A 13,155-nucleotide genomic window follows, 5' to 3' on the forward strand; every position below is an offset into this window, starting at 1 on the left:
AACTATGTCTCAAACACAGAAGACATGAGAAGGTTTTGGTTTCTGCCTGCAGGACTCTTCTATCAGCTGATCAACTGTTGATGTTTTCTCTATTACTTAAAACTACTCATCAGGTGATAATACTAGCTTCACAGACTAGTGTACATAGAAGATAAATAGAAGAGTCCACTGACAGAAGTAGGCTCTGGGGTCTGCTTTCTTATTTCCATTTACCATGGACCCAAAAGCCATGGAGCCAAGCTTGAAAGCATGCAATGAGCACACATATGATGGTACTTCAAGAAATTCATGGACAATGCACCATTATCTTTTCATTCCATTCTCTATGAACTTTTTGAAGTTTCCCCATAGCTAGGAGTGAGAAGCTTCATCCAGGTCTTCCACATGGGTGGCAGGGGCCCAAGGACTTGAACCATCTTCTGCTGCTTTTCGCAGGCCATTAGCAGGAAGCTGGGTGGGAAGTGGAGCAGTTGGGACTGGAACCAGCGCCCATCCAGGATGCCAGTGTCGCAGGCAGTGGCTTTACACACTGCACCAAAACACTAGCCCTGTATGCAGGTGTTGATGGCATAAATTTCTAAAAGTGGGATCAATTCATTAATGAGTGCTTAAAAGTATATAGATACTATGAAATTGTCCCCTGAAATTATTGTACCAGTCTGTTTTCCCACCATAGCATATGAAAGTGCCAAATTCTTCTGACTTTCACTTATCTTGGCTATGTAAGAGATATAGATTTTTCTCACCATCTTGGCATACAGGAGTAGGCTATAACTTTGGAAACCTTTTAAATAAGTGTCAGTTTTATTCAGGATTAGCAATGGTATTTTATTCAATGTATAATGGGGCCAAAGGTATATGGGAAGTAGCATTAGCTGACATAGGCTGTGAGACTACACAGAGTACAAACTGGTGATAGCATCCAGGAGTATCTAAATGTTGCTGAGGGCGAGAGGGTTGGAGTGGGGTGTGTACACACATAAGTTCATTAGGTTAACATCCATGAAGAAATTGAAATACAAGCACATGTTCTCTGCATCCAGGGTCTGGGGAATGACTGATGGCAAGTAATTGGGGACCAAGGTTTTTGTTTTTTTTTTTTTTTTTTTGAAGATTCATTTTATTTATTTTGAAGCACAGTTATAGAGAGAGGAAGAGGGAGGGAAAGAGAGAGAAAGAGAGAGAGAGAGAGAGATCTTCTGTCCACTAGTTCACTCCCCAGATGGATGTAATGGCTAAGGCTGGGCCATGCCAAAGCCAAGAACCTGGAACTCCATCCTGGTCTCCTACATGGATGGATTCACTGCTTTCCCAGGCACATTAACAGTGACTTGAACCAGCATTTATATAGCATGCTGGTATTGTAAGCAGCTGCTTAACCCACTGCACCACAACACTGCTGGGCCAAGCTTTTTGAAAGCTGGCGCTAGGAGTATAATGCTGGGGATGAAGAACAAAAGTGAAAGTACCCAAGCCTCCTTATTTGGTGCTGTACAGAAAATAGTAGCAGGACTTGAGAGCCAAAACAGGAAGCCCACGAGACACACCTGCTTGGTTTTAGGTTATAGTTTCCCTTTCTCCCAAGGAAAGGGTCTAGGCCTGTCTTCAAAGCAACATGTACGGAAAATTGCAACCTTAAGCATTTCAAGTTCATGCTCTATAGGATATGAATAACCAGATAGATAGTATCTGTCATTCTCAAAACTCTTTTTCCTGACTTTGATATTGAGATCTTCTGGACCTCTAGGCTTGTACTACCCTAAAACTTTGCTTCTTTGGGCTGGCATTATGTTGTGGTGGGTAAAGCTGCTGCCCGCAACACCAGCCACCCATATGGGCACTGGTTCGAGTTCTGGCTGCTCCACTTCTGATCCAACTCCCTGCTAGTGTGCCTGGGAAAGTAGCAGCAGAGGACCAACCCAGCTCTGACCATTGTGGCCATTTCTGTACCTTTCATTTTCAAAATAAATAAATGCATCTCTTAAAAAAACTTACTGAACTTGTTTTTTAGTTCTGATTGTTTTATATACAATATCATGACTTCTGTGAAAAGAGTTAGTATCACTTGCTATGTTCCAAGCTGGTATGTTTTATTTCTTTTGACAAGGCTTTCTAGTGCAATATTGAATAGAAGGTGTTTTGTTCCTTGTCTTGTTATTGATATCAGATAAAATATATTTAGTCTTTCACCAATAGTTATGTTATTAGCTGTGAATCTTTCGTAGTTTCCTTTTATCAAGATGAGGAAGTTTCCTTTTATTACTAGCTCTAATGTTTTTATCAGGAAACAGGGATGAATTTTGTCAACTTTTTCTGCATATTTTGAGATGATAATGTAGTTTCTGCTTGCCATTCTATTGTAATGGTGTATTACCTTAGTTTCTAAATGGTAAACCCATCTTGCATATCTGAGATAAATACCCCGTTGGTCCTGGTGTGTACTTTTGTTATATTTTACTGTATTTGATTTGCTAGTATTTTGTTTCAAATTTTTACCTATATATTAATAAGACATGCTGGTCTTAGTTTCCTTTTCTTTTTTACTGTCTTTGTATGGTTTTGTTACCAGGGTGATAATTACTTCATAGAATGAGTAGGGAAGTCTTTTCTCCTCTAGTTTTTAGAAGTATTTGTGAAGAGTTACTGCATTTGTGAAGAGTTGTTAAATTTTCCTTGTGTTGCTTATGCTTCAGGCATCATTTTTATGAAATTGTTGCCTACTCCAAGATCACAAAGATTAATGCATATGCTTCCTTCTAAGAGTATTATGGATTTATTTCTTATGTTGGAATCATTGATCTATTTTGAATTGATTTGTTTATGTGATATGACATAGGAAATAAATGTCATTAATTTGTAAGCAAATATCCAATTGTCTTAAGACCATTTGTTGTAGAGATTATTTTTCCCCAATAAATATTCTTGCCACCTTTATCAAAAATCTGTTAACTGTAAATCGAAATACGTGTGGAACCTCAACTCTATACCATTTATATATCTTTCTTTCCTTACACCAGTAAAGTAAGTAAAGTGTTCAGTTATTCTTAAAGAAGAGATGATGTAGAATCAGTATAAATTCTTTAAATGTCTAACAGAATTCACCAAACTTGGGCTTTTCTTTCTGGGAATTGTTCTGATTACCAATTAAATCTTTTTACTTGTTTAGGTCTATTAAGATTTTCTATTTCTTTGCTTTTTAAAAAAATATTATCTTTGTTTATTTGAAAGAGTTAGAGAGAGATTGATCTTCAATCTGCTGGTTCACTCCCCAAATGGCTGCAGCGGCTGGGGCTGGCCCAGGCTGAAGCCAGGTGCTTCTTCCAGGTCTCCCACTTGGGTGCAGGGACCTAAGCACTTGGACCATCTTCCAATGCTTTCCCAGGCACATTAGCAGGGAGCTGAATCATACGTGGAGAACTGGGACTCAAAACTGATACTGGCATTGCAGGTGGTGGTTTAACCCATTATACCACAACAAAGACCCCTTTGTTTCTTCTTGAGTCAATGTGGATGGTGTGTATGTTTCTAGGAATTTGTATATTTCATCCTAAAATTATTTCTACTTTATTGCCATCCATTTGTTTATAGTATTTCTTTATAATTTTTTATTTCTTTTTTTTCTTTTCTTTTTCTTTTTTTAACTTTTATTTAATGAATATAAATTTCCAAAGTACAGCTTATGGATTACAATGGCTTCCCCCCAATAACGTCCCTCCCACCCGCAACCCTCCCCTTTCCCACTCCCTCTCCCCTTCCATTCACATCAAGATTCATTTTCGATGCTCTTTATATACTGATGATCAGTTTAACATACATTAAGTAAAGATTTCAACAGTTTGCTCCCACACAGAAACATAAAGTGAAAAATACTGTTTGAGTACTAGTTATAGCATTAAATCTCAATGTACAGCACACTAAGGACAGAGATCCTACATAAGGGGTAAGTGCACAGTGACTCCTGTTGTTGACTTAACAAATTGACACTCTTGTTTATGGCATCAGTAATCACCCTAGGCTCTTGTCATGAGTTGCCAATGCTATGGAAGCCCCCTGAGTTCACTGACTCTGGTCATATTTAGACAAGGCCATGGTCAAAGTGGAAGTTCTCTCCTCCCTTCAGAGAAAGGTACCTCCTTCTTTGATGACCATTCTTTCCACTGGGATCTCACTCGCAGAGATCTTTCATTTAGGTTTTTTTTTTTTGCCAGAGTGTCTTGGCTTTCCATGCCTGAAATACTCTCATGGGCTCTTTAGCCAGATCCGCATGCCTTAAGGGCTGATTCTGAGGCCAGAGTTCTGTTTAGGACATCTGCCATTGTATGGCTCTGCTGTGTATCTCACTTCCCATGTTGGATCGTGCTCTCCTTTTTTTATTCTATCAGCTAGTATTTGCAGACACTATTCTTGTTTATGTGATCCCTTTGGTTCTTAGTCCTATCATTATGATCAATTGTGAACAGAAATTGATCACTGGGACTAGTGAGATGGCATTGGTACATGCCACCTTGATGGGATTGAATTGGAATCCCCTGGTATGTTTCTAACTCTACCGTTTGAGGTAAGTCAGCTTGAGCATGTCCCAAATTGCACATCTCTTCCCTCTCTTATTCCCACTCTTATATTTTGAATACTGTAATCAATACACAATTATTCTTAAGTGCTGAAACTTAACTGAAAAGTGATCGCTGTTAAATTTTTTATTTCTAAAAGGTTTGTAGTAGTACATCATCTTTCATTTATGACTATATTAATTTGAATTTTCTCTCTTTTTGTCTAAGCTAGCTAAAGGTTTGTTAATTTTGTTGATGTTTTCAAAGAAACAATCTTGGTTTCAGCAGCTTTCTCTGTTGTCTTGCAGTCTTGTGTTTCATTAAATTCTACTCTAATCTTTATTATTTCCTTCTTCCCTATTGTTTTGGGTTTAGTTTACTCTTCTTTTTCTAGTATTTTTAGGTTGAAACTGAGGTTATTGAGTTTTTTTTCCCTTTCAATATAGACATTTGCAGCTATAACTTTCCCCCCATGCACTGCTTTATCTGTGTCCTTATGTTTTTATATGCAGTGTTTTCATTTTCTTTTATCTCAAAATATTTGTTTTTATGTTGTATCTAGTTTTTTTTTTAATTTTAATGTTATTAACTGGCTTTATTTTTGAATCTAGAATTGGGCAGTACTTCATACCATGTTCTAATTACATTTTTTTAATTTTTAAATTTTGGATGTAAACATGAAATCCCTGTGAATTTTATTGGGTATAATACTATTTCCTTTTTTAACTTTTATTTAATAAATATAAATTTTGAAAGTACAACTTTTGGATTATAGCGGTTTTCCCCCCATAACCACCCTCCCACCCGCAAACCATCCCATCTCCTACTCCCTCTCCCATCCCATTCTTCATTAAGATTCACTTTCAATTATCTTTATATACAGAAGATCAACTTAGTATATACTAAGTAAAGATTTCAACAGATTGCACCCACACAGACACACAAAGTGTATTCACCCAACTGCATTTTGGTGCCCATTATCAAATCTTTCTCAATCCCAGCCACTCTTTCCAGCCTTTGGTAATCACTATTTTAGATTCATATCAACTACAGACACATACATGTGCACACACATGTGCATGCACATTTTGCCTTCTACATATGAGAGAAAAATTATGCTGTTTGTTTTTCTGTGTTTTGCTTATTTCACTTAGCAAAATGATGTCCAGTTCCATCCATTTTGTTACAGTTGTCAGGATTTCATTCTTCTTTATGGCTGAGTGACATTCCATTATGTGTAGATATACCACATTTTTATGCATTCATCCATTGATGTATGTCTAAGTTGATTCCATATCTTGGCTATTGTGAATAGTCTGCAGTGAACATGGGAGTGCAGATTATCTCTTTCATATGCTGAATTCATTTCCTTTGATTATATACCTAGAAGTTAGAATGCTGGATAATTTTAATTTTAGTATTTTGAAGAACCTTTATACTGTTCACCACAATGGCTTACTAATTTGCATTCCTACCAATAGTGTATTAAGGTTCCTTTTTCTATACAACCTCACCAGCTTTTTTTTTTTTTTAACTTTTGGTTAATAGCCATTCTTCTCTTTTTTTTAAAGGCAGAGTTACAGAGAGAAAGAGACAGAGACAGAGACAGAGACAGAGAGATCTCTGATCCACTGATTCACTCCCCAAATGGCTTCAGTGCCTGGAGCTGGGCCGATCAGAAGCCAGGAACCAGGAGCTATTTCCAGATCTCCCATATGGGTACAAGGGCCCAAGTACTTGGGTCATCTTCCGCTGCTTTCCCAGGCACATTAGCAGGGTGTTGGATTGGAAGTAGAGCAGCTGGGACTCAAACTAGTACCCATATGGGATATGGGCACCACAGGTGGCAGCTTTACCCAATACGCCACTGTGCTGGCCCCAGTGTGTAGCCATTCTAACTGGAGTGAAATAATACCTCATTGTGGTTTTTCTTTGCATATCCCTGATGGCTGGTATATAACTGAGCATTTAGAATATTTACTTATTTATTTGAACAGCAGAGAGACAAAAAGACAGAGAGCTCCCATGTACTGATTGATGGGAGTGAAATGCCTGCAATGACCAGGGCAGGGCCAAGTGGTGGCCAGGAGCCAGGAACTCAAGCTGGGTCTCACATGTGAGTGGAAGGGACTCAACTACTTGAGCTGTCACCTACTGCCTCCTAGATTACACAATAGCAGGAAGCTGGAATCAGAAATGCAGCCGAGACTTGAACCCAGGCACTCCACTATGGGATGTAGGGGTCCCTAGCAGAGTAATTGCCAGGCCAAACACCTGCCCCTAGGCGCTTATTCATGTATTTCTTCTTTTCAAGAATGTCTGTATAGATCCTTTGCCCATTTCTTAAAGGGATTGTTGAGGCCAGTGCCGCGACTCACTAATACTCCACCTGCGGTGCCGGCACCTCAGGTTCTAGTCCCAGTTGGGGCACCGGATTCTGTCCTGGTTGCTCCTCTTCCAGTCCAGCTCTCTGCTGTGGCCCTGGAAGGCAGTGGAGGATGGCCCAAGTGCTTGGGCCCTGCACCCACATGGGCGACCAGGAAGAAGCACCTGGCTCCTTGCTTCAGATTGGCGCAGCGCACCAGCCGTGGCAGCCATTTGGGGGGTGAACCAACGGAAAAAGGAAGACCTTTCTCTCTGTCTCTCTGTCTCTCACTGTCTAACTCTGCCTGTCAAAATAAATAAATAAATAAAGGGATTGTTGAGATTTTTAAATTCCTTGTGTATTCTGGATATTAATCCTTTATCAGATGCACAGTTTAGTAATATTTTCTCCAATTTTGTTGGTTGCCTCTTCACTATGAACAGAGCTTCGTGGTTTGATAAAATCTCCTTTGTCTGTATGTGTTCTTATTGCCTGTGCTTTTGGCATCTTATCCAAAAAAAAAAAAAAATTATTGCCTGAGGCCAATGCTGTGGTGTAATGTGTTAAGCCTCTGCTTGCAGCACCAGCATCCCATATGGGCACCAGTTCATGTCCTGGCTGCTCTACTTCCAATCCAGCTCTCTGCTTTTGGCCTGGGAAAGCAGTGTGTTGATTTCTGTATAGGTTGAAAGGCAGAAGTCTTATTTCAAACTTTTGCATGTGGAAATCAGTTTTCCCAGAACCATTTATTGAAGAGATTGTCCTTTCTCCAGGGAGTGTTTTTAGCATGTTTGTCAAAGATAAGTTGGCTACAGATGCATGGATTTCTTTCTGGTGTCTCTGTTCTGTTCTGTTGGTGTATGTGTCTATTTTTATGGCCACACCACTGAATTCTACCAAACTTTTAAGGAAGAACTAACACCAATTCTTTATAAAAACAATCAAAAGAAAGAGAGCCCTTATGAACTCATTTTACAAAACCAGCATTACCTTGCTTCCAAAACCACACAACAATAAAAGAAAACTGTAGGCCAAGATTCCTGATTAACATCAGTGCAAAAATTCTCAACAAAATACTAGCAAATAGAGTCAACGGCTCATCAAAAAATCATTTGCCCTGACCAAGTGGGATTTTTCCTGGGTTGCAGGAATGATTCAATATATGCAAATCAATAAACATAATACATCATGTTAACATATTGAAGGATAAAATTGTATGATCACTCAACAAATGCAGAAAAAGCATTTGATAAAATGCAGAATCCATTCATGATAAAAAAACTTGAACAAGTTAGATATGTAAGAAATATACCTCATCACAATAAAGGCTGCAAATGACAAAATCACAGCCAACATTATATTAAATGGATAAAAGCTGAAATCATTTCCACTGAAATTTAGAACCAGACAAGGAGGTGCACTCTCATTGCTCTTACTCAATATAGTTCGGGAAGTGTTATCCAGAGCTATTAGGCAAGAGGAAAAAAACTAGCATACAAATTGGAGGAGATTAAATTATTCCTGATTGCAGATGAGATGATTCTATATAGAGTGGAACCATTAAGAAACTATTAGAAATAATAGGTAAATTCTGTAAAGTTACAGCATGCCAAATCAACACACGAAAATCGGTAGTATTTTTATACATCAACAGTAAGCTCACTAAGAAGAATTTACAAGACCAATCCCATTTCATGATAACTACAAAAAATTTCAGTACCTTGGAGTAAACTTAACCAAGGATGTGAAAGACCTCGACAATGTAAATTACAAAGCACCAATGAAACAGATTGAAGAAAACATACACAAACACGCACACACAAACACACAAAATGGAAAGACCTTCTATATTCATGGATTGGAAGAATTACTATTATTAAATGTCCATACTATCCAAGCAATTTACAGGTTCAATGAAATCTCCATCAAAATACCAATGGGAAAAAAATATCATTCTTTACAGAATTAGGGGAAAAAAAACTAAAATTCATATGGAAACACAAAAGACTCCCAAATAGCCAAATCAGTCTTGAACAGGAATAAAGTTGGAAGCATCACAATACCAGATTTCAAGACATACTACAGGGCTACTGTAATCAAAACAGCATCATTTTGCTATCTAAAAATATCTCTAATTTCAATTTTTATTTCTTCATTGGTTATTTAGGAGTGTGTTGTTTAATTTCCATATTATTTGTAAGATCCTCAAATTTATTTCTGTCATTATTTCTACATTTGATCTTAGCCAAAAGGCTGAGAAGCGATGTAATCCTTCCTTCCTTCCTTCCTTCCTTCCTTCCTTCCTTCCTTCCTTCCTTCCTTCCTTCCTTCCTTCCTTTCTTTCTTTCTTTCTTTCTTTCTTTTTGACAGGCAGAGTGGACAGTGAGAGAGAGACAGACAGAAACGTCTTCCTTTTGCCGTTGGTTCACCCTCCAATGGCCGCCACGGCTGGCGCCATGCGGCCAGCGCACCGCGCTGATCCAAAGCCAGGAGCCAGGTGCTTCTCCTGGTCTCCCATGGGGTGCAGGGCCCAAGCACTTGGGCCATCCTCCACTGCCTTCCCGGGCCACAGCAAAGAGCTGGCCTGGAAGAGGGGCAACCGGGACAGAATGCGGCACCCCGACCAGGACTAGAACCCGGTGTGCCGGTGCCACTAGGTGGAGGATTAGCCTATTGAGCCGCGGCACCAGCCGTAATTATTTCTAATATTCCATTTTGGTGGGAGACTTGACTTTGCAATTATAATCTTTTTAAATTTCAGAACATTTGTTTTATGATGTAGCACTATATCTTTCCTGGAGAATTTTTTATAGGAAAATTGTTGGAAAAATACATATTCTGCTACTGTTAATGGAGTGTTCTATGAATATCTGTTATATTTAGTTGGTTTACAGTATTTTTGTATCTTCTATTGTTGATCTTCTGTCTAGATTTTCTATCCATTAGTGCAAGGGGTTATTCAAATATCCACCTACTATTGTTGAATTGTTTAGTTCTATTTCTGTTGATCTTTGCTGCAAGTATTTTCATATTCTATAATTAAGTGTATATATGGGCTGGTGCCGCGGCTCACTAGGCTAATCCTCAGCCTGCGGCGCCAGCACCCCAGGTTCTAGTCCCGGTTGGGGCGACAGATTCTGTCCCGGTTGCCCCTCTTCCAGTCCAGCTCTCTTCTGTGGCCCGGGAGTGCAGTGGAGGATGGCCCAAGTGCTTGGGCCCTGCACTCGCATGGGAGACCAGGAGAAGCACCTGGCCCCTGGCTTCAGATCAGAGTGTGAAACAGGGAACTGGGAATTTAATCCATGTTTCCCATGTAGGTGACAGAAAGCCAATCATTTGAACCATAATTCCTGCTTTCCGGGATCCACATTAGCAGGAAGCTGGAATCAGGAGCTGGAGCCAGCTACTGAACCCAGCTACTGAATCCAGTGTAGGAATGCAGATATCCTAACCAGTGGCGTAACCACTAAGCCAAAAGCCTGTCCCTAATTTTATTTTTCCCTCCCTCCTTCCTTCCTCCTTCCCTCCTTCTTTCCTTCTTTCCTTCCAAGATTTGTTCATTTATTTGAAAGGCAAGATTTATACACGGAGAGAGAAAGAGAGAGAGAGAGAGAGGGAGAGGCCTTCCATCTACTGGTTCACTCCCCAGATGGCCAGAGCTGGGCTGGTCTGGAGCCAGGATCTAGGTCTCCCACGTGGGTCCAGGGGCCCAAGCACTTGAACCATATTCTGCTACCTTCTCAGGTGCATTAGCAAGGAGGTGGATCAGAAGTGGAACAGCCAGGACTCCAACCAGCACCCATATGGCATGTTGGCATCAGAGAGGGAGGCTTAACCTTCTTCATCACAACTCCAACCGCCTAATATTATTTCTATATTATTGGATTTACATCTGCCATTTTGCTTTCTGTTTTCTATATGCCTCATGATTTCTTGTTCCTCTGGTCCTCTTTTACCACCTTCTTTTGCATTAAGTAAATATTTCTAATATAATATTTTATTTACCTTAATTAATTTTCACTTTTAAAAGTTATTTCCTTAGAGGTTGTTCTATGATTTACCTTGTACATCTTAACCCACAATTGGCTTAAGTTATACTGACTTACTGCCACTGAAATATAAAATCATTTTTCATATATAGTTCCATTTGCTTTTCCCTGTTTTTGTGGCATTACTATTATACATGTTATATTAACAGTGTCATAAACCCAGAAATACATTATTACTATTACTTTATATAATTCTAAGAGTTTTAAAGAGAGTCTTCAAATATTCTTTCTTTTGAAAGAAGAGAGTGTCTTTAAAAGTTAATTCTCTTTAGAGAAGAAAGGAAAACAATTATATGTGAAAGGTTATGTTACATTAACACTGTTTATCATTTCTGACTTTCTTCATTTGTTCCAATGGATTTGGGTTAGCAACTGGGGTCATTTCTCTAACCCAATGCACTTTATCCTTACCCACCTCATTTATGTCTTTATTGGCAAATATATTACATTTTCATATGTTATATGCCCAGGAAAACACTGTATACATATTGTTTTATTCAGTTGCTTTATAATCTTTTAAAAGAAAAGAAGATGTAAAATTTTTTATTTAAATTATCTTTTCAACTTATGTAATTACCTTTACTTGTGCTGTTTTTTCCATGTGGGTTCGAATTACCATCTGGGGTTACCTGCATTCAGACTGAGGAAGTGCTTACTAGTATTTCTTGTCAGGCAAGGCTGCTGGCAACAAATTCTTTCAGTTTATTTTCTCAAGAATATCTTTATTTCAAAGTGAGTTTGGAACAACAGCTTTTCTGGATAAAATATTCTTCATGGACAATTTTCATTTTTCTTTGAGCACTTTGACTATGTTATATTACTGCCTTCTATCCTCCCTTGTTTCTGAGGAAAACTTAGCTTTTTTTTTTACTTTTATTTAATGAATATAAATTTCCAAAGTACAGAATATTGATTACAATGGCTTCCCCCCAATAACGTCCTTCCAACCTGCAACCCTCCCCTTATCCACTCCCTCTCCCCTTCCATTCACATCAAGATTCATTTTCGATTCTCTTTATATACAGAAGATCAGTTTAGCATGTATTAAGTAAAGATTTCAACAGTTTGCTCCCACACAGAAACATAAAGTGAAAAATACTGTTTGAGTACTAGTTATAGCATTAAATCTCAATGTACAGCACACTAAGGACAAAGATCCTACATGAGGAGTAAGTGCACAGTGACTCCTGTTGTTGACTTAACAAATTGAAAACAGCTTTTAATCTCATTGGTATTCCCTTATGAGTGATGAGTCTATCCTTTTGTGTGGTTTTTAGAATCTTGTGTTTATGGATTTCCTTGTTATTCTACTCAGAACTGAGCTTCCTAGATGTACATATTAATATTTTTCAGTATATTTGGGAAAGTTTGAGGTCAATATTTCTTCAAATATTTTTCTCTGACCCTGTAAAACCAACTGGCTCTCCAGGATGACTGTGTATACCTAAGGATGCACGCCAGAAGGAACAATCTCATATTAACATTACTTATGCCTGATAATAATTAGTATTGCAGGGTGGAATGGACTTCACAGAAATTATCCAATATTTACAAGCTACAGATAAACAAACAAATATTCAAGCAAATAACAATAAAAAAGCCCTGGGGTGACATAGGATTAGTATAATGTCCAGTTTAAATATATAATTTCCAACAAAAAGTATGAGGAGTGCATGTTACCAGGAAAGTATGATCCATAAATTGGAAGAAAAATAAAGCAGATGACAGAATCTGCTTATGAGAGTAGATAAATTATAGATTTAAAATGATTCTTGTGACTCCAGATGAAATAAAAGTAATTGAAGAGAAAGTTAATATGAATAGGCCATGTGTCCAAAACTCAGCCTAAATTTTGGAAAGATCTTCGATGAGTCAAACCATCATGCTTCCCTTTCTTTGTTGTGGCCAGGATATCCATTACCAAAGCTTGATGTGAACTTCCCATTGGAGCAGAGAGAAGAACCATGGATTAAGGAACTACAGGATTCCAAAGAAATGAAGCAATTACTTGATTCCAAGATAGGTAAGTAATTGTTCATTGATTTACTATGGAAGGAAGAAAAGTAGAATTCAACCTCAATCGGGTAAAGTTTGGAATTTTGTTTAGAAACTTCTATATTCCTTTTTAGTGGTTTAATAAAACTCTTCATTTTCCTTTTCTCCATGGAGTAAATGATATCTGCAATTTCTG

At 38.3% G+C, this 13,155-nt stretch overlaps 1 protein-coding gene across 8 annotated transcripts in view; it reads left to right on the forward strand.

The window, feature by feature from the left end:
* Positions 1-13,155, forward strand: part of ZNF449 (zinc finger protein 449) — a 34,998-nt gene that overhangs the window by 8,587 nt on the left and 13,256 nt on the right. For all 8 annotated transcript variants that reach the window (XR_011385470.2, XM_089324239.1, XM_089324240.1 and 5 more), the window contains one exon: positions 12,874-12,987. Coding sequence is in view for 7 of the 8 variants with exons in the window: in XM_089324239.1 (XP_089180365.1) it covers positions 12,874-12,987 (114 nt within the window). In the remaining variant the exon portion in view is untranslated. The remainder of the gene's footprint in view (positions 1-12,873; positions 12,988-13,155) is intronic.

The sequence above is a fragment of the Oryctolagus cuniculus genome, chromosome X, assembly GCF_051225735.1.
Source record: "Oryctolagus cuniculus isolate XC-2025 breed Fujian yellow rabbit chromosome X, ASM5122573v1, whole genome shotgun sequence".
NCBI classification, from domain to species: domain Eukaryota; kingdom Metazoa; phylum Chordata; class Mammalia; order Lagomorpha; family Leporidae; genus Oryctolagus; species Oryctolagus cuniculus.